Source organism: Mobula hypostoma, chromosome 5 (genome assembly GCF_963921235.1).
Source record: "Mobula hypostoma chromosome 5, sMobHyp1.1, whole genome shotgun sequence".
NCBI classification, from domain to species: Eukaryota; Metazoa; Chordata; class Chondrichthyes; order Myliobatiformes; family Myliobatidae; genus Mobula; species Mobula hypostoma.
Window position 1 is genome coordinate 29,354,088 of NC_086101.1, and position 24,964 is coordinate 29,379,051.

The 24,964-nt window shown below is 44.2% G+C and overlaps 1 protein-coding gene across 5 annotated transcripts in view; it reads left to right on the top strand.

Annotated features, from left to right (window-relative positions):
• Nucleotides 1-1,706: 1,706 nt before the first annotated feature.
• The window catches only part of LOC134346172 (uncharacterized), a 31,126-nt gene continuing 7,868 nt past the window's right edge, over nucleotides 1,707-24,964 (top strand). For 3 of the 5 annotated variants that reach the window (XM_063047486.1, XM_063047490.1, XM_063047491.1), the window contains exons 1-6: nucleotides 1,707-1,830; nucleotides 4,393-4,480; nucleotides 5,422-5,719; nucleotides 6,240-6,405; nucleotides 15,116-15,356; nucleotides 23,097-23,532. In XM_063047486.1, coding sequence (XP_062903556.1) covers nucleotides 5,463-5,719; nucleotides 6,240-6,405; nucleotides 15,116-15,356; nucleotides 23,097-23,532 — 1,100 coding nt within the window. In that variant the 5' untranslated portion in view covers nucleotides 1,707-1,830; nucleotides 4,393-4,480; nucleotides 5,422-5,462. Of the gene's footprint in view, nucleotides 1,845-4,392; nucleotides 4,481-5,421; nucleotides 5,720-6,239; nucleotides 6,406-15,115; nucleotides 15,357-23,096; nucleotides 23,533-24,964 lie in introns of all 5 variants that reach the window. The other 2 variants (XM_063047487.1, XM_063047489.1) reach the window with 2 other exon arrangements.

Consider the following 24,964-nt stretch of genomic DNA (forward strand, 5'->3'; position numbering starts at 1 on the left):
CCTGACAAAGTTGGATGCATCAGCAAGGGAGATGAGGCTGAGTATAGGGCTATGGTAGGAAACTTTGTCACATGGTGTGAGCAGAATTATCTGCAGCTTAATGTGAAAAAGAATAAGGAGCTGGTGGTAGACCTGAGGAGAGCGAAGGCACCAGTGACCCCTGTTTCCATCCAGGGGTCAGTGTGGACATGGTGGAGGATTACAAATACCTGGGGATACGAATTGACAATAAACTGGACTGGTTAAAGAACACTGAGGCTGTCTACAAGAAGGGTCAGAGCCATCTCTATTTCTTGAGGAGACTGAGGTCCTTTAACATCTGCCGGACGATGCTGAGGATGTTCTACGAGTCTGTGGTGGCCAGTGCGATCATGTTTGCTGTTGTGCGCTGGGGCAGCAGGCTGAGGGTAGCAGACACCAACAGAATGAACAAACTCATTCGTAAGACCAGTGATATTGTGGAGATGGAACTGGACTCTCTGACAGTGGTGTCCGAAAAGAGGATGCTGTCCAAGTTGCCTGCCATCTTGGACAATGTCTCCCATCCACTACATAATGTACTGGTTGGGCACAGGAGTACATTCAGCCAGAGACTCATTCCACTGAGATGCAGCACAGAGTGTCATAGGAAGTCATTCCTGCCTGTGGCCATCAAATTTTACAACTCCTCTCTTGGAGGGTCAGACACCCTGAGCCAATAGGCTGGTCCTGGACTTATTTCCTGGTATAATTTACATAATACTATTTAATTATTTATGGTTCTATTACTATTTAATTATTTATGGTGCAACTGTAACAAAAACCAATTTCCCCTGGGATCAATAAAGTATGACTATGACTATGACTTAGCTGGCTACAAAAAGCGTTTACAAGCTGTGATACTTGCCAAAGGGGGTGTTACTAAGTACTGACCATGCAGGGTGCCCAAACTTTTGCTTAGGGCCCTTCTCCTTTTCTGTTATTTTGAAACTGTAAAAGATGGAAATAAAAAAAGTAATCTTGCTTAAAATATTAAAGAAATGTGTCATCTTTAATTTTATGCCTTTTGGAAATCAGGTCATCTTCTACTTGCTTAGTTATTCACAGTAACAGAAATTTTGACCAGGGGTGCCCAAACTCTTGCATGCCACTGTACATCTTTCTCACCTCCCCCAGCTTTTTATTCTGACTACTCCCGCTCCTTTCCAGTCCTGATGAGTCCAGGGTTGACTGTTTATTGTTTTCTGTAGATGCAACCTGTCCTGTTCCCCCAGCATTTTGTATGTATTACTGTACAGTTTGAATTAAAATTAACACCAGAAAACCTTGCAATTATACATCCTACCTACACTCGCTAAACAGTGGTTCTGAAATAATGATTATTTCCCCATTTATGCTGTCTCCTTCGAGCGTTCAGCCCTCAGATTTCAGCGCTCCGTCAAACTTTGCTCTCGTGCACATCTTGATTTCCACCAGGCAAAAACTTTATCAGATCCAAAACCTTTCCCGTTTTCCCCTTAAAACCTCACCACTGTGCTCTGTCCTCATTTACAGCTCTATTAGAAATATATATAATTTAGTCTCGAAGGCAGAGTACGTAATTTAGCATTAATATCGGTGAAGAGAATGGAATAGTAATGGCGGGTGAATTTCCCACAAGAGCTGGCGAAAGACAAAGCAGCCTAGCAGCCTATCTTGAACGGTTGTGATATCAGTGCGCATGTGCACAACGGCCGGCTGCGCCGGCGCCGGCGGATGTGGACGGGATCGGGTCGTTGCTGGATACGGAGGCCGTGGTGCCGTCTCCCAGTGCTCAGACACGGATGGTGGGAGGAGAGAGAGGGGTGTCTGGTAAGAGATGAACGGTAGGCGTCTCGGGTATCGAAGACAGTGCCGATCCGCCGGCAGGACAGCCGGCAACCTAGGCCCGGAGCCGAGACAAAGCGCCGGGGCCGCGGCTGCGGGTCAGACACCCTGTAAAATAGCGGGAATTTCCACTATTTCCCAAAATTTCTGGGATCGCTTCCCCCTCATCTCTCAATCCTAATATTGCAACTGCACCCAATCCGTAGGAAATATCTTCCATCCACACACGGGTTACCATTAACGCCAGGAATTGCCTTCTTGTCCCCCTGTCCCGAGGATTCCTCGTGGATCGCAAGCTGTCCCCCCACCCACACACACGCACCATACAAGTGACAGAATTTAGTTCTGATCCCATGAATTAAGTACTATCCTCCTCAAACCCGTCCCATCCCTGGTCCTGGACATTGTCACAACCACACCTGCCCCCAGATCTCAGGAATAATCATTTCCCCAAACCCAAATATTAGGCCCTATTGCGTGCCAAAGGATTCCTCTCAACCTCCTGATCCTTATCCTTCGGATTGTAAAATGACCCCCTACTCCCCTCAGCCTCCCCCGCCCCCCCCCAACCAGGAATTACACACCACACTACCATGCAGATTGGGCAGATTTTCACTCTGATCCCAAGAACTCTCTGGCACCCCCTCCCAACTCAACCCATCTCTGATCCTAGGGATTGCCATAACCTTCTTCTCCATCCCAGAACTATTCTCTCCCCAAATGCAAGGAATTGACCCCATCTCTGATCCTGTGTATTCTCCCAGATTCCAAACCCTAACCCCCATCCTTGGGTTTGCAACTTAACCAAGGACTGGATTTCATCCTTGAGTCTATAAATTTCACCTCACACCTGAATGTCTGGATTTTTTCTGTAACTCCCAATCCTGGGGATTACAGTCTGTCACCAAACCCAAGAAAGTAGCCTATGCCGGCACATAAATGGCAATCATTCAAAATCCTGGAATTACCATCCCATGTATATTTAAGGATTATCCAAGTTCCCAAACTTGGTGATTACACTGTCCCCAATTTCTGTGATTGGTAGCCCCATCCCTGAACACTGGGATTGCACTCAGACTGAAGTCCTTGGGAAATATTCTTTGCTGCCACATGAGTGACTATCATTGAAACACAGGTCCTACCACAACCCAGCCCTGTGAATTCCACCTTCCTCCCCCTGACTTCAAATCCCAGGACTTTCCTCGTTCCCAGGAGTTTATCCACGTCTCACCCATGTCCTCTCAGCTCCTGTATCTCAGTGGTTTACCCCTGTATATTGTAGATCTCCTGATGGTTTGGTCTTCCCCCTTAAGTCCAGTGGATTTCCGATTCTGCTGCATTTTTCAGAGCCTTGTTCCCAGTAGCCTCTTGCTTCCCATTATTTTGCCTCAATTGCAGTTCATGTGTTCCCCTCCTTTGTTATCTCTTGTTGTCTTTGGGGTTGTCCCCTCCACTAGTTAATTGGAGTTTGCTCCCTTCCTTGTTTGCAACCTGGTGTCTGACTCCTCACATTTTCAGGGGGTAGGATTGGAACTCTAGAATTGTATTGCTGTTAGTAGCTGTTGTAGGATTGGGAAATGAAGCTGGGTAGTTAAGAGATAAGAAAATTGGTAATACAATGGAGAGGTGGTAGGATCAGTGGTTGGAAAGCGGATGGAGTGTTGATGATATGGTGGTAAACTGGTTAGTTTTGTGGTTAGATTATTGGATATGGATAGGATTACTAGTTGGGCTAATTGTAAAATCAGTCATCTTGATGGTGGTAGGGTTACTAGTCTGGGAGCCGGAGCTAGTATTGGTTGTTGGGGGTGTGAATGTTGGGCTGGGTAGATGGCAATAGCTAGGGTCAGAAGGCATCTTGGAGGCTAAAACTGACAATCAGGAAATTCTGTTTGGAGGGTTGGTGAATAGGGGCTGTTGCATTAGCCCATCAGTGGGTAAGGTTGGGTTGTTAAAGGTTGTGGATGGGCTGCAAAGACATCTGGACAAAAATATTGACCTTAAAAGTGCTCTGGGTGTGTTACCAGTGATTGTTTGAGACTCCAGACTGATCTCTTCAATATTACAGGTGTTACAGCCCCTACGAAAACCTATTCCTGGCACCCCCTTTAGTGACAGAAAGCATGTATGGCTAGTATCTTGTGCTTAAGCGTGTCAGATACAAGGACAATCCTGAATGAATATAATAGTCTTGTCCAATGATTTATAACTATGTTTACTATTTCATTGAAATTAAACACATAACACCTAAAAGCATGGCATTGTTTTCTGTATTCCAGGCATATTAGGTGAAAATAAACGAGAATGGCAGATGCTGTAAATCTGAAATAAAAATAGAAGCTGAGTAAGCCAGGCAGTATCCATGGAGGGAAGCTGTTAATGTTGTTGAAGTTCTAGTTTCCCCTTTCTGCAGAGGCTGCCTGCCCTGCTAACTTTTCTATGCATATTTCATGCATGATAGGTGTTGTCCTGGTAAATGGATGTAATTTTGTATCTCTACAGCTGCTTTTATGTACTAATGACACTTTTGATCAACCTTGGTGTTAGCAGCTCTTGAGAAGTTCTTAACAACTGCTCAAGCTGGATTGACTCTACTTCAGCGTTGATATCTGCCGGTGGCTGATGCTGTTTTAAGGTAACTTGAATTATTCTCCTTTTTCCTGTGTAAGCTGGGGCAATTGAGACCACTGGAAATCATGAATTAAAATCCATAATTCTGGAAGTGGTCAGCATGTGAGGCAGGGTTTTCAAGGCAATGACCTTTCTTGTTCTCAGTGAGCAGGAGTCAGAGGAAGAAAAATTAATTGATGCTATTGCCAGCATACGCACTGTTATAGGAAAGTTATGGTCACGCTGGTGAGGGTGCATAAGATATTTACGCGGATGCTGCTTGGACTAGAGAGTCAAAGTTATAGGTTGAGCTCTGTCATGCTGGATCTTTATTCCTTGGAATATAGGAGAAAGAGAAGTGACCTCACAGAAGTTGATAAAATCATAAAGTGGACAGTCATAGTCTTTTCCCCAGGGCTGGAGAGTCCAAGTTTAGAGGATACAGGTTCAAGTTAAGACCGGAAGAGATTTAAAAGAGATTTGAGATGTAACTACTTTACACAGGGGGTAGTGAGTACCTGTTCTGAGCTGCTAGAGGAAGTGATCGTGGTGGGTACAATGCAATGTTTAAGAGGCATTTGAATATACATATGGAGGGGAAGGGCTTGGTGATTTATGGGCAAAATGTGGATAACTGGGACTAGCTTGGAGGATGTTGTGGTCGGCACGGACAAGTTGGGCTGAAGGGCCTGCTTATGAGCTGTATTACTCTAGGGTGTCAAAGATCTGGAGAGGGTGGGTCATGAAGACTCATTGGACTGAGTACCCTGAAGATGGGAGAATGAGACTTGTGTAACTCACTGTGGTTGCCATGGGTTACTTGCTGTGTCCCCTATCCATTGAGTGTAATTTGCCATGGCTCCTTTATATTGTTTGCTCCTGCCCTAGTATTTGCAATTTTCTGAAAATTTCCATTTCGCCTAACCTGCTGTTAGCTGTGGTTTACCCTCACTTCCCGTTCTGCAGTTGGGAGCGGCTTGCCAACTGTTCCTGAAGAACAAGCAGCCATGTCTCAGGTGGTGGGTTTTCGAGTGGGCGCTGAATTCTCGAGCTACAGCGAGCTGCACCGGGAGTATCGGCGCTACCAGAGGGAATACGCAGTGCAGCTGTGGACCAGGCACTCACGGACCATCGAGGCCCAGAGGCGTAGGGCACCCAAGCGCCCAATGAACGATGCGCTGAAGTTTGCTGAGATCGACTATGCTTGCATTCATGGAGGCAAGTTGTTCAAGACCAAAGGTTCTGGGAAGCGGGCAAACCAGAGGTAAGTGAATCCATGCAATGGATATCCCCAGCACAGTAGTCTGTGCATCTGCCCTCCTTTCCTTCTCTCCACACCTTCTTCCACTTCCCTTCTCTCTCCCCACAGTCCCTTCCCTCTCTCCCCTCCCTCTCCTTCGCCATTACTCCCTCTTCCTTCTCTAACCCTCCCCTCACTCTCCTCCACTTCTCTGTCTGCCTGTCTCTCTGTGTCTCTCTCTTCCTCCTTCTAAACACTTATGCATGCTCATAAACACGCACTTAAGATTCATTGTCACACACCACATGTGACATGCACTTTATTAGGTGTTGGCACTGGAGTCCTAGGACCCCAGTGAAAGTTGGTGTCTTCAAAGGAAGGAGTTTATCTTCAGTTACACCAGCTGTTTAGCAAACTATCTTGTATCCTTTTACAGTCTTACACTACTTCCCTTGAATTCTGTTTTGATCCTGAAGGAAGATCAACCACTGGCCTTTGGCCTTCCCTCGCTGATTCATGCACTGCTACCCACTCTCTATTTCAGAACCAATAAGATGAAGTGCCCCTGCGTTATTAAAGTCCGCCTCTCTCCAGATGGAGACAAGTTTGTCGTGAAGGAGATGAATGAATCACATAACCACACAGTGCAGCAAGTAAAAGCAGCACACAGATACCAGCCAGGTGGAACTGCCACAGCTTCAGATTATCGGGTCAGTCTGTATTTGTTTATGTTGTCCCACCTCTTTAGCAATGAGTTCTGTGTATTATTCTGTATGACTAGTGATAACCCCTGACTCCTGGAGTGTTAAATATATTGCCCTTATTATTTTAAATGAGCTTATAAGAACTTTGTGGAACATTGTGTCAGGATGCAGGGATCTGATCCTGAATACACAAAATTCTGAATACACATAAATCTAGAGTAAGCTTTTCAATGTGGATCCTTGACCTTATCAGTAAAAGGTCTGATTACAAAATCAAGATTGATACACTGAGAAATGCAGGGTGTAAAGCTGTTTTACTAGCTATAAATGTGGCCTTCAAAGCCAAAGAGAGTTCGCAGTTCTGAACACAAGAGATTATGCAGATGCTGGAGCAATTACACAAAATGCTGAAGGAACTTGGCAAGCCAGCCAGCATCTATGGAGGGAAATAAACAGTCAACATTTTGGGTCGAGTCTCTGAAGCTTAAGGATATGCTGGAAAAGAATTTTAATGGGGCAAAAGATATACAAAGCCAAGAATAACACTGTCACTCCTGAGCTAAAGTGACTTGTTTTCATGGTAACAGTGACATGGAATATGCCAAGTTCAGCAGTATCCTGCCTGTAAAGGGCATATGATTCATGTGATGCCATACCCATCTAGAATTTAAAGCGAAGTTGCAAATAAATAGTAAAATGGTGTAAATTACTCAAAAAAAGAGTAACACTTGTTATTACGTTCAATTAGAGCCTAGAAAAAGGCTCAAGATCATTTAACTGTTTGGGGATTTCAGTTAGATGTACAAACAGCACAAGGTTGGACTTTTTAGTGCAGGGAAGGTTTCGAATTCACAACATAGCAGAAGGCCATTCAGCTCATTAAGTCTGCCAGTTCTCCAAGTAATCATCTCAACCCCCTTCCCCCCACTTATATTACAATGATGTACTCTTTCTCATATATCTTTAACTCCCTCTTGATTTTCCTACCTTCCACCCAATTTGTAGTGATCAAGTAGCATGTCTTTGGGAGGTGGCAGGAATTGGAGCACAAGGGGAAACTCAGGCAGTGACTCAGTAAAATACGGAGAGCAAAGTTGTATCCAAAGTTAGAAGGGTCAGCTGCCAGAAAACATTAGGGTCGATGAAAGGGTGGTCAAATAAGGGACTTGTGTAAATACTGACAGGGACAAAAAACACAGTTATGTAAGAGTAATTCCTGTGGCTGATTTGCACTACGAGTCTCAAGAATAGTTACAACCCCTCAATCATCAGGCTTTTGAACAAAAGGGGATAACCACACTCATTACAGTTCTGGTGTTCCCACAACCAATGGTCTCACATTGAGGACTTTTTATCCTGTTATTTCATGCTCTCATTATTTATTGCTATTTATTCCTATTTGCTTTTGCACAGTTTGATGTACATTGATCAGAATCGTTTATTATCACCGCATGTGACGAGAAATTTGTTAGCAGCAGCAGTTCAATGCAATACCTAATAATAAATAAACAAGTAAATCAATTACATATATTCAATAGATTTTAAAAATATGCAAAAACAGAATTACTATATATATTTTTAAGAAGTGATGTAGTGTCCAAAGGTTCCGCTATTTAAGAAGGCTGGGAGGCAGCAGAAGGGAAACTACAGACCTGTTAGCCTGACATCAGTGGTTGGGAAGTTGTTGAAATCGATTGTTAGGGATGAGATTACGGAGTTCTGGAGACACATGACAAAATAGGTCAAAGCCAGCATGGTTTCCTGAAAGGAAAAGCCTACTGCAATTCTTTGAGGAAATTACGAGCAGGGTAGACAAAGGAGATGTAGTAGATGTGGTGTACTTGGATTTTCAGAAGGCCTTTAACAAGGTTCCGCACATGAGGCTGCTTAGCAAGATAAGAGCCCATGGAATTACAGGGAAGATACTAGCATGGGTGGAGCATTGGCTGGTCGGCGGAAAACAGAGAGTGGGAATAAAGGGATCCTATTCTGGCTGGCTGCCGGTTACAAGTGGAGTTCCACAGGGTTTGGTGTTGGGACCGCTTCTTTTTACGATGTATGTCAGTGATTTGGACTATGGTATTAATGGATTTGTGGCTAAATTTGCAGATGATACAAAGATAGGTAGAGGAGCGGATAGTGTTGAGGAAACAGAGAGCCTGCAGAGAGACTTAGATAGTTTAGGAGAATGAGCAAAGAAGTGGCAAATGAAATATAATGTTGGAAAGTGTATGGTCATGCACTTTGGTGGAAGAAGTAAATGTGCAGACTATTATTATTTAGATAGGGAGACAATTCAAAATGCAAAAATGCAAAGGGACTTCGGAGTCCTTGTGCAAGATACCCTAAAGGATAACCTTCAGGTTGAGTCAGTTGTGAAGAAGGCGAATGCAATGTTGGCATTCATTTCTAGAGGTATAGAATATAAGAGCAGGGACATGATGTTGAGGCTCTATGAAGGACTTGTGAGACCACACTTGGAGTATTGTGTACAGTTTTGGGCTCCTTAGTTTAGAAAGGATATACTGACATTGGAGAGTGTTCAGAGGAAATTCACAAGAATGATTCCAGGAATGAAAGGGTTACCGAATGAGGAATGTCTGACAGCTCTTGGACTGTATTCCCTGGAGTTCAGTAGAATGAAAGGGGATCTCATCGAAACATTCCAAATCTTAAAAGGCCTGAACAGATTAGATATGGCAAAGTTATTTCCCATAGTAGGGGATAAAAGGGCACAACTTCAGGATTGAAGGATGTCCATTTAGAACTGACTTGCGGAGAAATTACTTTAGTCAGAGGGTGGTAAATCTGTGGAATTTGTTGCCATGAGCGGCTGTGGAGGCCAAGTTATTGGGTGTATTTAAGGCAGAGATAGATGGGTTCTTGACTAGCCAGGGCATCAAAGGGTATGGGTGAAGGTAGGGGAGAGAGGATGACTGGAATAATTGGATCAGCCCATGATTGAATGGCGGAGCAGACTCGATGGGCCGAATGGCCTACTTCTGCTCCTATATCTTATGGTCTTATGATTCAATGTCCATTTAGGATTCGGATGGCAGAGAGGAAGAAGTTGTTCCTGAGTCACTGAGTGTATGCCTTCAAGGTTCTGTACTTCCTACCAGATGATAACAGTGAGAAAAGGACATGCCCTGGGTGTTGGAGGTCCTTAATAATGGACACTGCCTCTCTGAGACACCGCTCCCTAAAGATGTCCCGGGTACTTTGTAGGCTGGTACCCAAGATTGAGTTGACTAGATTTACAACCTTCTGCAGCTTCTTTCGGTCCTATGCTGTGGCTCCCCCATACCAGACAGTGATGCAGCCTGTCAGAATGCTCTCCACGGTACAACTATGTAAATTCCTGTTTATGTTTACTGTTTTATAGATTTCCCACAGGAGAAAGAATCTCAGGGTTGTGTGTGGTGATGTGTACATACTCTGATAATAAATTTTACTTTGATAGGACAATCAAAGGGCTGGCACCATGGTTCATAGTTGTACAACATGGAAACAGGCCATTCAGCCAGCCATGCCTACACTGTCATAGGTACCCATCTCTACTTATCCCGTCTTCAGACAGCTGGTATCTTCTCATGGTGGAGACAGATACAACAAGGGCATTCAAGAGGCTCTTAGACACTTGAATATGCAGCAAAAGAAGGGATATGGACCATGTGTAAGCAGAGGGATTAAGTGTTATTAGCTTAATTAATTCAGCACAACCTCATGGGCCAAAGGGCCTGTGCTGTACTGTTCTATGTTCTGTGAGGCATCAGCATGTAAGTGGGACTTGCAACTGCACTTGTGGTGAAGTAGGTGTCATTGTTTAAGAGGGGTGCCTGATGGATTCACTGGGCTGAGGAGCTGGTCTAATTCCATGAGACAGTGTTACACTTTGGGGCACCATGGTGGCATAGCGGTATTACAGCTTGGGGCGTTGGAGTTCAATTTCAACACTGTCTGTACGTCCTCCCTGTTACCATGTGGGTTTTCTCAGGGTGCTCAGGTTTCCTCCCATAGACCTACTGGTTAGGAGATTAATTGGTGATTGTAAATTGTCCTGCAGTTAGGTTAAAGTTAAATAGGTGAGTTGCTGAGTGATGAGTCTTATTGGGCAGAAGGATCTGCTCTGCACTGTTTCGCAAATGAGGATCTATGTTGGCCGGGATCAACCATGGATATTGCCTCTCAGCTGTCTATGTGGTATACAAGCCAGAGCAGTATGATATGGAGAGCAAGTTGTTACCCATGTAGCAGGTTACCCTTCTCCATGCAGCTGGGCAGAGACTGATACAGCTTGGCATCAGCAGCACCGTAGGAGTTGCCAATCAGCATTGAACTCAACATAGGACTGCCTCAAATCTGCCGAGGGGTTTTGGCCTGAAACGTCGACTGTACTTTTTTCCATAGATGCTGCCTGGCCTGCTGAGTTCCTCTAGCATTTTGTGTGTGTTGCTCAGATTTTTCCTTGGGGTTTTCTCCTGAAGCCTTAAGGCGACTGAGGTGTGAGATCAGAGTTTTCTGTCTTATAGATGAGCTGCCAACCACAGCTGACAAACCCGTCTGCCCGAAGTGATTAGTTTTAAGGCGGCAGTAACTCACCTTTGCCCCTCCTCCTGTCAGTGGAAATGTTTCTGTAGCGTTTAGTAGCTAAGCCACATGTGAAGGACGGGAACTGGAGTTGATTGTCAAAGGCTGTTTGAGATGCACACCATTGAAAGCATTGAATAGGTAAAAACATAGAAATGTAGAAAATAGGTGCAGGAGTAGGCCATTCGGCCCTTCGAGCCTGCACCGCCATTCAGTATGATCATGGCTGATCATCCAACTCAGAACCCTGTACCAGCCTTCCCCCCATACCCCCGATCCCTTTAGCCACAAGGGCCATATCTAACTCCCTCTTAAATATTGCCAAAGAACTGGCCTCAACTGTTTCCTGTGGCAGAGAATTCCACAGATTCACCAGTCTCTGTGTGAAGAAGCTTTTCCTAATCTCGGTCCTAAAAGGCTTCCCCTTTATCCTCAAACTGTGACCCCTCATTCTGGACTTCCCCAACATCGGGAACAATCTTCCTGCATCTAGCCTGTCCAATCCCTTTAGGATTTTATATGTTTCAGTAAGATCCCCCCTCAATCTTCTAAATTCCAACGGGTATAAGCCTAGTCGATCCAGTCTTTCATCATATGAAAGTCCTGCCATCCCAGGAATCAATCTGGTGAACCTTTATTTGTACTCCCTCTATGGCAAGGATGTCTTTCCTCAGATTAGGGGACCAAAACTGCGCACAATACTCCAGGTGTGTTCTCACCAAGGCCTTGTACAACTGCAGTAGTACCTCCCTGCTCCTGTACTTGAATCCTCTTGCTATGAATGCCAGGTAGGGAGACCTTATCTCCATTTCCACCCCAGCTACAGAGACCTTAAGGACCCATCTCTAAATAAATTAATCGAACCGCTGAACTCTAATTTGACAAACTCACTGTTGATTAACTGAGCCATTTCACAGGTCATTTCCCCAAGACTAACAAGATTTATTTGTGTAGTTTCTCCAATGCAGGGGAGATAGCAAACACATTGAACTGAACAGGTTAAAGAGGGGTAATGGCAGACAACCAATGGCTGGGTTAAGATCAGTTTCAAGGAGTGTTTTACCGTGCATTTTAAACAGATGATGGAGTTGGACGATTGACATGCTAGAAGTGTATAAGCTTGTGAGAGAAATACAGGGTAGATAGAGTATGTTTTCCCCATGATAGAGATATTAGAAAACATGAGGTGAGCAGTAGGAGTTTTAAAGAAGCTTGGAGGGGTAAGTTTTTTTTAAGCAGAGAGTGTTTGATAAGTTACTGTGCTGCCTGAAAGATGAGGTGGAATTCCTACGTTTTAGAGACATTGAGAAAGATACTTACCTTTGACAAGGCAAAGCTGTATATGGTGATAATGAGGGCAAATGGGGTTAATGTGCATGAACAAAAATGATGGCATAGATGCATTGGCCGAAGGGCCTATTTCTGTGCTGTACAACTCTATGACTCCACATACGTACTGTATGGTGACAAAGAGGTGCAGAGTGGGAATTCTAAATCTTAGAACTACGGAAATTAAAATCAGTACAATGATTAATTTTTGGGTGAGGAAGAGCCAGATTTAGAACGATTTTGTAGTTTAATACCATGAGAGAAAATTACAGAGCTAGGAAGTACTGTGAGCATGGAAGGGTGTGAAAGAATATAAATAAATCTTAAAATCGAAATGCTGTGTAACTGGAGCACCATGTACTGTGGTGAGGAACAGATAAGTCAACCAGGACCATGAGCTGCAAAGTTTGAAAAAACTTAAAAGGGACAGGAAAAGGGATGAAGGTCAGAGATCGGATGGAATAATTTTAAAGAAGGAACAGGTTCATGGATAAGTGTTGTATTACCAGAGATGTTGAGGCAAGAGACTGATTTCTATTCTTGTGTCTGTTATTTTTGAGTTGTGCAGACAATTTGTCTATCAATTGAAACTATATTTTGCGGAGCAATACTATCACAATGAAGCAAAATCAGATTTAATATCACCAACTTATATATGAAATAAGTTGTTGTGCAGTGGTAGTATAGTGCATAGGTATAAAATTACCATCAACTACAAGAATAAGTAGTGCAAAAAAAGGAATAGTGAATGTTCGTTGGTTCATGACTATTCAGAAAACAAATGGTGGAGATGAAGAAGCTGTTTCTGAATCATTGTCGGTCTTCAAACTCCTGTATCTCCTCCTGATGGTAGTAATGAGAAGAAGGTATGTCCGAGGTGGTGAAGGTCCTTAGTAATGGATGCTGCCTTCTTTAAGATGTCCTTGATGGTGAGGAGGGTTATGCCCTGGTGAAGCTGGCGAAGTCTATATCTCACTACATTCTCTTGTTATCCTGTACATTGTAGGCTCTATACGCTATGCAACCAGTCAGAATGCTCTCCACCATACATCTGTAGAAATTTGTTTCCTGCAGACCACCATGCAGAGGAGAATCTAAAGAATAATAGACATAAGGAATCAGTTACACTTGTCCAAGAGGTAAGGTTTGAGACTAAGTAGGTCATGTGTTTCCTGGAATTTGGTAGGTCAAAGGCTTATCTGTTCAATTGAATACATTTGGAGGAATTGATGGAGAGAATTAATTGCTGCTCATTGAACTGGGTACGAGGAGAGTGGCGTTAAACCAGCAGTGGCCTTTCAGGAGTGAAATTGTTGTTCCTTTCTGTACCTTGTGGCTCATGGGGCGGCAATCTTGCCATTTCTTCAGCATTTTTGTCTGTTTTGGTCGGCTGGTGGCGCAGTAAGATCAGCGCCAGGCTCGAGAACGGAGGTTCCCGAGTTCAATCCAGTGACAGTCGGCTCCCATGCGCGCTCTCCATCTGCGCCCGGTTGATGTCGAGCTCGCAACTCGACCTCGTAAAAATAATACTGCAAAATGTCTGTATGTGGAGTGGCGCCCCACACAGCCTTTCGAACTGTGCCTTGTAAGGCATGAAAATGCCCGATCTGGCCTCTCAGGTCTGAGTCGACGTCATCATCATCATCATCATCATTATCATTTACGAGGCTGAGTTGCTAGCTCGATACAACCCAGCAAGGATGGAAAGCATGCAAGGAGCTGGCCGAATGCAAACCCAGGACCACTCAGCTCGAAGTCCGATATGGATGTCACTACACCACCGTACGGCGAAGAGTGAAGTTAGTCTGGTAAAAATGCAGTGAGCTCTTTATCCACCGAGTCCACACCAACCATCTTCCATTCATTTACACAGATCCTGTATCAATCCCATTAATTTATTCTTCCCACAATCTCATATGTTCCTCTCAGATTCTGCCACTCACCTATACACTCGAGCCAATTCACAGTGGCCATTGAACCTACCAACCAGTATATCTTTGGGAAAACAATTCATATTTGTAATCAATCCCCAATCAGTAGATGCTGAGTTAATATTAGGTTTTAAATTTATGTTTGACAGATTTCTAACAAAGAACCATACGCAGCAGTATTGGTAAACAGTCTAACGTGAGCAGATTGTCGATCCATTATCTCAGTGACCAGTAGAACCACCTTGCCTATGAATTTATTCCTACAATGAGCAGTTGAGGTGAATTATACAGATAAATTCAAAGGAAGGTTGAATATCTACTGTGGGAGTAAAAGAGGAATCGATGGATTGAGATGAAGAGGACTGGGTGGAACAAAGGACCTGCATGGACTGGCTAGGCTGAATGGCCTGTTTCTGTGCTACACAGGCTGAAACTCACTAGTCTCACAATTTGTGATTTAGCAACTCCTGCGGTCTGATATGTTTTGAATCCTCAGTACAGATCTGTACTAATTAGCTAATTCCAACAATGACCTAAATGACCTGTAAGATCTGTACTAATCTGTAGCTAATTAAGCTACTCGTGAAACTTTTGCAATCTTGGCAAACAGTGTTAACAACTTATAGAAACTTTTGATTATGGGCTGTTCTCTGAACTCTTCTGTGATCTAGATGGTGTCTGTATCTTAAAAGAACAGTTGCCTTGCTCAGAGGAAGATGATCAGAAGCATTTATATGGTCAGGAATTTCTGTGGCCTGGCACCAGTTCAGATTAGGAGTTTCAGCCTGTAATATCATGGTTGACAGAAAATTGTTGACATGGTGGTCTTTGGAAGAATGTTAAAAGACTTTACTTGTACCACACAGGCAGAACAGGAGAAGCTTACACACCAAAGGCGCTTTGTCAAGGTGCTGCATGGCAATCCCACTTCTGTGGTCTCGCTGCAGAGTAATGGAGCAGGTGCTAAGGATCAGCTCAGGGAGGTCACAAGCAAAGTGCTCATCCGGCAGGATGGTCACAGCCTTCCATGCAAGGACAAGTGGGGCAGCTTCAAGGTCCAGAAGACTGACTTGGAGAAGATGGTTCCCACATTGGCTGCTGTCAAGGGTAAGTGTTCATGCTGTTGCTTGCCCAAAATGTAATCTGCTGCTTCTGTGTCTGTGAGGATCTCCTCTCTCTCATTCCTAGAATGCAGTGAACTGACCCCTTCCCCATTCCCTGGATAGACTGGATTACACCTTCCCCATTTCCTGGATAATGAGATCATTCCTCCTCCACCCTAGGATAGTGTGGATCATCCCTTCCTCTATCCTGGGATCGTGTGGATCACCCCTTTCCAATTCCTAGAATAGTATCGATCATCTTTCCCCAATCCTGGAATAGTGTGATCAATCCTCTCTCTATCTGGTGATATTGTGGATCACCCCTCTCCAATCCTTGAATATTGAGATCATTCCTCCTCCATCATGGGACAGAATGGATCACCACTTCATATATCCCAGCAGAGTGCAGATCTCACATTCTTACATCTTGGGATAAGATCATAAAAGCATAAGAAATAGAAGCAGGAGAAGTTCCGCCTGGCCTGCCAAGCAAGCTCCACCACTCAATAAGATCAATGCTGACCTGCTTAAGTTCCCCTACTGTGCAAAAATCTATCCAACTGTGTCTTAAATATATTTAGTGAGGTAGCCTCTACTGCTTCTCTGGCCAGAGAATTGTATAGATGCACTACATTTTGGGAAAAGCAGTTTCTCCTTATCTGCATCCTAAATCTATTCTTAAATCTTGAGGCCATGTCCCCTAGTTCTAATCTCACTGAACACTAGAAACAACTTTCCTGTCTCTGTCTTATCTATTCCGTTCATAATGGCTCTATAAGCCCCAACCCCTCATTCTGCTGCTGAATTCCAACAAGTATAGTCCAGGGCAATAATAGGGATAATGTGGATCAACCCCTTCCCCATTCCCAGAATAGTGTGGATCACCTATTCCTACATTTTGCAATCATGCGGATCAGCCATTCCCGGGATAGTGTGGATCTCTCCTTCCCACATTCCAGGATAGTGTGCAACATTCATTCTCATATCCAAGAATAGTGTGGATCACTCCTTCCACTTTCCCAGGATGGAATACTATCCAGCCTCTAAATTATTCCATTCCCTTCTACATCCCTGGACTGTGCACAGGTCTTTCATGAGACCACTCTTCCTTCACCCTGGGATAAGTCACTGGATCAATCGCGCACCTCACAGTGGGAATTTTTACTGGCTGATCATCAGACCACAGCCGTTATCATGACAGGGATGGAGGAAGTGATATTATTACTCGATCACATTCTCAATTACAGTGCCTACAAAAAGTATTCCCCCCACCTTGGAAATTTTCATGTTTTATTGTTTTAAAACAATGAATCACAGTGGGTTTAATTTTTCTTTTTTTGGCAGTAATCAACACAAAAGGACTCTTTCATGTCAAAGTGGAAATAAATCTCTACAAAGTGGTCAAAATGATTTACAAATATAAAACACAAAATAATTGATTCCATAAGTATTAACCCTCTTCAAGTCAGTAGTAGATGCACCTTTGGCAGCAATTACAGCCTTGGGTCTATGTGGAGAGGTCTCTATCAACTTTGTACATCTGCACACTGCAAGTTTTCCTCATTCTTCTTTACAAAACTGCTCTAGCTCTGTCAGATTAGGGATTGTGAGTGAACAGCCCTTTTCAAGTCCAGCCACAATTTCTCAACTGGACTGAGGTCTGGACAGTGATTTAGCCACTCTAGCACAGTGGCTAAATTGTTGTTTTTAAGCCATTCCTGTGCAGCTTTGGCTTTATGCTTGGGGTCATTGTCTTACTGGAAAAACAAAAACAAATCTTCTCCAAGTCGTGGTTCTCTTGCAGACTACATCAGGTTTTCCTCTACGATTTCCCTGTATTTTGCTGCATTCATTTAACCCTCCACCTTCACAAACCTTCCAGAGCCTGCTGTAGTGAAGCATCACCACAGCATGACGTAGTCACTACCATGCTTCATGGTAGGGATGGTGTGTTTTTGATGATGTGTGTTTGGTTTCCGCCAAATAAAGGATTTAGTCTGATGGCCAAAAAACTCAATTTTGGTTTCATCAGACCATAGAACCTTCTTCCAGCTGACTTCAGAGTCTCCCATGTGTCTTCTGGCAATCTGTAGCCAAGATTTCATGTGAGTTTTTTTCAACAGTGGCTTTCTCTTTGCCACTCTCCCATAAAGCTGTGTCTGGTGAAGCGCCCAGGCAACGGTTGTATGCACAATCTCTTCCATCTGAGCCACTGAAGCTGGTAACTCATAGGTCTCTTTGTGGCCTCCCTCACTAGTCCCTTCTTGCACAGTCACTGAGTTTTTGAGACGGTCTGCTCTAGGCAGATTTACAGCTGTGCCATATTCTTTCCATTTCTTGATGACTGACTAAACTGTACCCCAAGGGATATTCAGTGACTTGGAAATTTTCTTTTATCCATTTTTGCAGAGTTGCTTGTATGTTATTTTCTCTTCATGGTGTAGTTTTTGCTAGGATACTGACTTACCAACAGTTAGACCTTCCAGATACTGGTGTATTTTACTACAATCAATTGAAACACCTTGTCTGCACACTGTCATCTCCATTTAGTGGATCACTGTACCACTTTATTATTACCTATTTTCTTTATTTGCACAATTTGTCAGTCATAGTTTATGTGTAGTTTTTCATTGATTCTATTGTAATTGTTTGTTCTACTGTGAATGCCTGCAAGTAAATACATTTCATAGTATTTGGTGACATACATACTTTGATAATAAAGTTACTTTGAACTTTGGGTTCAGGAGTTGATTCACTACCGCCTCTGCAGTCTCCTCACCAGCTACTTTCTCACAGTCATTCAACCTCTCCCTGCTGCTCCCACGTCACTCCCACCTGAACATCCCGTCTGATGTGGGCCCAGTCTGGTATTGTCACCTTTTAACCAGCATGGGACTGGGGTATGCTGCTGTTTAGGCTGAAATCAGAGCTAGGTTGATCTTGTGTAGTGGGGCAGTGCTGCTGCAGTGTTACTCTGTGAGTTATAATGCACTGGGTGAGTGTGATGAGACAGAGTAGAGAGAGTTTTACTTGGCATCTGAACATGGTATGGTGGTGTAGTGATTAGCACATCTCTTTACAGTGCCAGCAATCATCGATTAGTGTTCAAATCCCATCACTGCCCCTAAGGATTTTGTACATTCTCCCAGTGACACCATGGGTTTCCTCTGAGTGCTCCAGCTTCCTCTCACGTTACAAAGATTTAAGGTTAGGCTTAGTAAGTTATGGGCATGTTATTTTGGCGTCGGAAGTGTGGCGACTGTTGCCGGCTGCCCAGTGCAATGCTCGCAAATTTGATTTAATTCAAATCATGCATTTCACTGCCTTACTTAGATGTTTCAATGACATGTGACAAACTCTTTTTATCTGTGTTGTCTCTGCCCTGAGAGTGTGAAATGGGACCATATAAGGGGAATTTTATTCTGCATCTATTCAGTGATATTTCTCTCCTGGAACAGTGTACTTGCAACTATGTTCAATATTTAACCTGTCCTGCCTCTGTATGCAGGCCAGTGCCATAACAGTGTAGACAGTTTTACTCTGCATCTAATACTTCCTGTCTCTGGGTCATGTGGAGCAAGTTTCACTCTCCATTTAACCCCTGGTGTCTTTAGTCCAGGAGTCTAACAGGTAGTGTAGAGTGAATAACTCTGATCTTCTGAATCTAAACTGTGCCAACCCAAACCTGGGAGTGTATAAAGGGGCAGTTCAATTTGTAACTGATCCATGCTCTCTCTGCCCTAGGACTATGTGGCAGGACAGTACAGAGAGATATGCTGTATCTAATCTGTGTTGTCCCTGCTCTGACAGTTTTTTGTAATGGAGAGTTTAATTATTACCTAACCCATGCTGTCCTTACCTAACAATGTATGATTGAACAGGATAGAGGGAGTTTAACCTGGATCTGACTTGTACTGTTCATGACCTGGGAGTATGTGACGAAACAGCACTGAGAGAAGCATATTGGACTCTGCTATAGGAAGCAGAATATGTTCAATAGTTTTCCTGGGGACTGCATAGTTCTGGATTTACGAGAGCACAGAAAGTACACAGCCAAATGGGATCACATTGGTCATGGTGGAATGCTCTGGCACAGATGCTGTAGATCCTCTTTCTTTAGAATGACTTGCAGGAGTCAGGGTGGAGAGAGTCATAGAGAAATAAGGTACAGCTAGAGACCTTCACCTCAACCAGTCAATGCCAACCACATTGTCCAGGTAGTTCCAATTTCCTGCATTCGGCACATCTCTCTCTAATTCTCAACCCTCCAAGTAGCCCTTAATTGATACTATTGTACCAATATCACCCAATTCCTCTGGTAGCTCATTCTATATACTCACAATCCTCTGTAAGGAAAAAGTAGCCCCTTGGGCCCTTTATAAATCTTTTGCCTCTCATCATCAACTGATGCTCCCTAATTTTGGACTCCCTACATTAGGGGAAAAGACTTAAACACCAGGGTGCTGCCTTCAAGGGGTGGGGGGATAAGACGGCTCTTAGACATCAGGAAGGCAAAATGCGATTATTCACCGAGATTATGTAGCTATTTCTATGACACCAGAAACGTGAGGCACATACGGCAGGGCATTCAGACCATAATGGACTACAAATCCACCCTGGGCATCAATGACAGTGACAGCTCTCTTCCTGATAGGCTAAATGCCTTTTTATGCTCTGTTTGATGCACAGAATTATGTAGCAGTGAAGAAGGCCTCATCCACTTTCCCCCCGAGGGGCAGGCACTTTGTCTGGTCGCAGTTGATGTGAGGAAGACTCCAGCCAGGGTCAACCCCATGATAGCATACCTGGTCGGGTGCTGAGGGACTCTGCAGCCCGGGTTAGTTATGGATCACATCAAATCCAAAGTTCCTGCTACATTGGATACTTTTCAGTATGCGGTCTACTGACGATGCCATAGTGTCTGCAATCCATCCTGTCCCACCTGGAAAATTGTGCCTCTTACGTCAGGATGCTACTTATCGACTTCAGCTTACAGTTATCCATCAGAAGCTTCTCCTCGGTGGGTCTCAGCACCTCTCTCTGTAACTGGATCCTGGACTTCCTGACAAAAACGCTACAGTCAGTCCATGTTGGCAGCAACATCTCTAGCTCCATCACACTGAGCACTGCTGCCACTCCCCACCCCCAGGCCTGCGTGCTCAGCCCACCACTGTTCACAGTGCTGATGCGTGACTACTCTGCTAGGTTCAGTTCAAACTGAATCATCAAGTTTGCTGATGACACATCACTTGTTGGTTTCATCAACAACAATAACGAGATGTGAGATGGAATACAGAGAGGAGGTAGAGTAGCTGATAGCAGGGTGCAAGCACGACTTGAGTCACAACATGGATAAGACCGAAGAGATGATTGTGGACTTTAGGAAGGTGCAGGCTGACCACTTCTCATTGCACATAAACAACACCTCCATGGAGAAAGTTAGTAGCACCGAAGTTCTGGGAGTACACGTAATGGACTATCTCACCTGGTCCCTCAACACCATATCTTTGATCAAGGAAGCAGAGCAACATCTCCACTTCCTCTCCCCCCTCCACCCCTCCACATTCTAACCAATTTTTACAAGAGCATCATCGAGAGTGTTCTACTAGCTGCATCACTGTCTGGTATGGGATTGCAAGGCATCTGACCACAAGTCCCAATAAAGGATTGTGAAGACTGCTGAGATGGTTATCAGGGTCTCTCTTCCATTCACCCATCAGAGAGCGTTGCATGCTCAGGACCCCTCGCATTATCAGCAATCCCTCCCATCCATCCAACAATTTCTTTGACCCCCCCTCCCCAACCATCAGGCAGGAGGCAACATAATATTAGGACAAGAACTGTTAGGAGGGGGAACAGCTTGTTACACGAAAGATTATGGAACTCCCTGCCACCACCCACATCTCATCATGTATGAAGCACCAGTAGTGTTATACTGTTTCCTTTTTAACTTGTATCATTAATGCACCTTATTTTGTGGTAATATTATTCTATGTGCTATATGTGTGAGTTATATCCCCTGTGTTGTTCAACAATATTTCATTTGAGTGTTGAATGACGATAAACTGAACATGAGTTTCAATTTGACTGTTTGAAACACTTCTGTAAGGTTGCCCTACTTTCTAAAGAATAAAGACCTAACCTGGGCAACTTATTCTTTTAATTCACTCTCTCTAGCCCTGATGACCTCCTCGTAAATATTTTCTACACTATTTCCAGTATAACTACATCTTTCCTATAATGGTGACCAAAACTGTATCTAGTACTCCAAATGCAACCTCACCAACAACTTACACAACTGCAACATAATATCCCAACTCCAAGACTCAATATACTGATCCTGTATTCCATTGTATTCTGATGGAGGTCAGCATGCTAAACAACTTTTTCTCAGCTCTACCTGTGATCCTGCTTTCAACAAACTAAGCGCATGTATGCCTCGATCCTTCCATTCCATTACAACCCCTAGTGCCCCACCATTCATCGTAGTTGGTAATGGAGCCGAGGGAGAGGAATATTGCAAAGTAATATTAACAAAGTGGTCGAAACTGGCAAAATGAAATTCAGTTTGGGAATGTGTAAGGTCTTTCACTTGGATTAACTGATGAGATGCTAGGAATAGTGCCTGAGCAGAGAGGGTTAGAGGGGGCAGCACTAAGATGTGGCTAGGTCCAGACAACAACTCTCTATCTCACTGGGAATATTTACAGAGGGATGGAAAGTATTCTAGAGAGCCCTCCCCTGATTCCAACAGCAGGACTTGCAGTGCCGTTCTGGGCTATACACTTGGGACCAGGATTAAATTATGAGCAAAAGTGCATAATTTCTGGAAGACTAAATGTTCATCGCCTGCGGTACTCAGGATAATTAAATGTTATGGTAAAAGAAAGAGTGAAAAAGTCTGTAAATCTAGGCAAAGTCACTCACGCAAAATGGCTGTAATGCCTTCAAAGTAAATTTATTATCGAAGTACATCTATGTTGCCATGTACTACCGTGCAGTTCATTTTCTTGCAGGCATCACAGTACAACAGAGAAATACATTGGTACCATTGAAAAACTACACACAAAGACTGACAAAGAATGTGCAAAGGAAGACGATCTTTGCAAACACAAAAAGGCATAATAAATAAATAAAAGATGTGAAGTTGGTGGGGAGAGGAGGAAGAAGTACAAAATAGTAGGTGGTAGGTGAAATCTGGAGGGGGGAGGGCTGAGGTAAAGAGCTGGGAAGTCAATTGGTGAAAAAGGTAGTCAACATGTCACACAGCTTCTCAGGAGAATGAAGTGGAGTCAATATTTCCAGCTGAAGATTGATGAACAGTCTTTGAGCTGAAGCATTGACTCTGCTTCTCTCCCGGCAGATGTTGACTCGTGAAAGTTTGCGGCAAATCTGTTGGGATTTAGGTCACTGCTGGTGCTCCTATTAGAGGCAGCGGCTGTAAGTCAGCCCTGCACTGCATTGCCAGCACCGCAGCAACTGCTGGAGGAAGTCAGCAGGTCAGGTGGTGTCTATAGAGGAAAATGGATGGTTGGTCATTCTGGTCAACACACTTCAATCTAACTGGCTACCAATCTAATGAAGGGTCTCGACCCAAAACATTGACTCCCCCTTCCCCCCACAGGAGCTGCATGACCCACTGAGTCCCTCCAGTGCTTTGTGCGTTGCTCCAGGTTGCAGTGTCTGCAGTCTCCAGTGTTTCTGTACTGGATTATTCTAACACCGTGCCCATGTTTCCTTGCAGATGGCACTGTGGTGGTGGTTGTCAGTAAGGCCAATGTGCTGCAGGCCATCTACTACCAGGACAGCAGCATGAAACAGACCTTCGAGAAGTTCCCTGAGGTGCTGTTGATAGACACGACTTACAGCTGGGAGGGCCTTCAGCTCCCCACGTATCTGCTGCTGGCAATTGATGGCAATGGGGAGAGCGAGCTAGTGTGTCTGTGGTTCCTGCAGAATGAGGAGCGTGAGACGGTCCGCCAGTTGCTACGCATTTTCAAGCAGAAGAACCCGGCCAGCGAGAGGACTGGAGTGGTGGTGACCAGTGGCAAGGTGTGCAGTGGAGAGATGGTGTCCGATGTCCTGCCCCACTCCAAGCCGCTGACCTGCCTGGTCCACACCCTGCGTGCCTTCCAGGGCGATGTAACCGCTGAGAAGCTGGAAGTGACCAGCGGAGAACAGTAAGTTCTGCCACTGTGTTTCTGCCCTGGAAGGGGGTGCCCAAAGGGTCTCAAATATTCCTTCTCATGGGTTTCTGTCAGGGCATGTAGATTACATGAGGCTGTGATTCATATTTCTCCATGTGGTCTCCACAATTTAGTCAACTCTGCGCCATCTTCTTTTGTCCCTCTCTCCCCCCCACTTTCTTTCTGCTGTTTTCTCTTTCCTCCTTCCTGCCCTTCCTGCCTTTCCTTCTTTCCCTCCCTCCTCTTCCCATCCTTTCCTTTCACTTTCTGCTCTGTTCCTTTCCCTTTCTTGCTTCCTCCCCTTCTCTTTTTTCCCTTTTTTAGCTTTCTTCCCTCCCATCCTTCTTCCCTCCCTCCCCTCCTGGCCTTCCATTTTTTTTCTCTTTCTGTCCCTCCCTTCCTCTCCTTTGTTTCCCTACGTTCCCCTCCCATCCTCTTCACCTCTACTGTCCTGTCTCTTTCCTCTCCTTGCATTCACTCTCTTGCTTTTCCCTACCATCCGCCAATTTTCTACCACCTCCTTCCTTTGATCCCACCTTTTTCCCAAACCCCTGCATTCAGAAGAATAAACGTCTCTCTCTTAATACTTCTGGATATCAACATTAAATTCTCTTTTTAATTTCCTAGCTCAAACTTTTGGTCAGCTATAAATCGACCAGTTAGTTTATTGTTTATTGCTTACTTGCTGACTGCTCATAACATATCTAACTCCTCCTGCTATATTTGAGTCTTTATTTATGCCATATATCAATTGAATATTTTGACATTTCCTTATCTGGATCTTTAAATATGCTTTCCTGACACCGGTACCTCCCATCTATATGTCTAGTTATGTAATTCACCACAATCTCCACGTTCTTTCTGGATGGTTATCCAGATTCCAGCATCTTCTCTTTCTCTTACATCAGAATTGGTGGGTAGGGAATAGTTAAAAGTTTCTAAACCAATTCAGAGACCAGGGAAATAAAATAAATTAAGGTACATTAGGGAAAAGCCTATAATACTAGAGATGTAATGATGAGAGAAAAAAAGAGTGATAACGTAAAAGTTTGGAGCTGTATATGGTAGTAGTGGATTGGCAATGTTGGCCTTAGGCTCAGCACCAAGGATTGCTGAGGATGGGGAATATCGCGTAAGGTACACTCACTCACTGTTTGCCATGCGCTCTATAAGGGGCCACACTGAATCAATTACCCATTGATTGGCATCCTTCCATACCAGCCCCTGGGGTCTGAACGAATGGGAATGGCGGTCGGTGAAGGCTGCACGACCCTGCTCCTGCTGCTGGGTGGTGTTGTTTAAGAGACTGAGGACAAGACCACTGCCAGAGAAACACACACACCCTGGAGGTATTCAGTGGATCAGCATTTGTGGAGGGAAATGAAAAGTTGACATTTTGGCTCCAGACTTTATATCTGGACTGAAA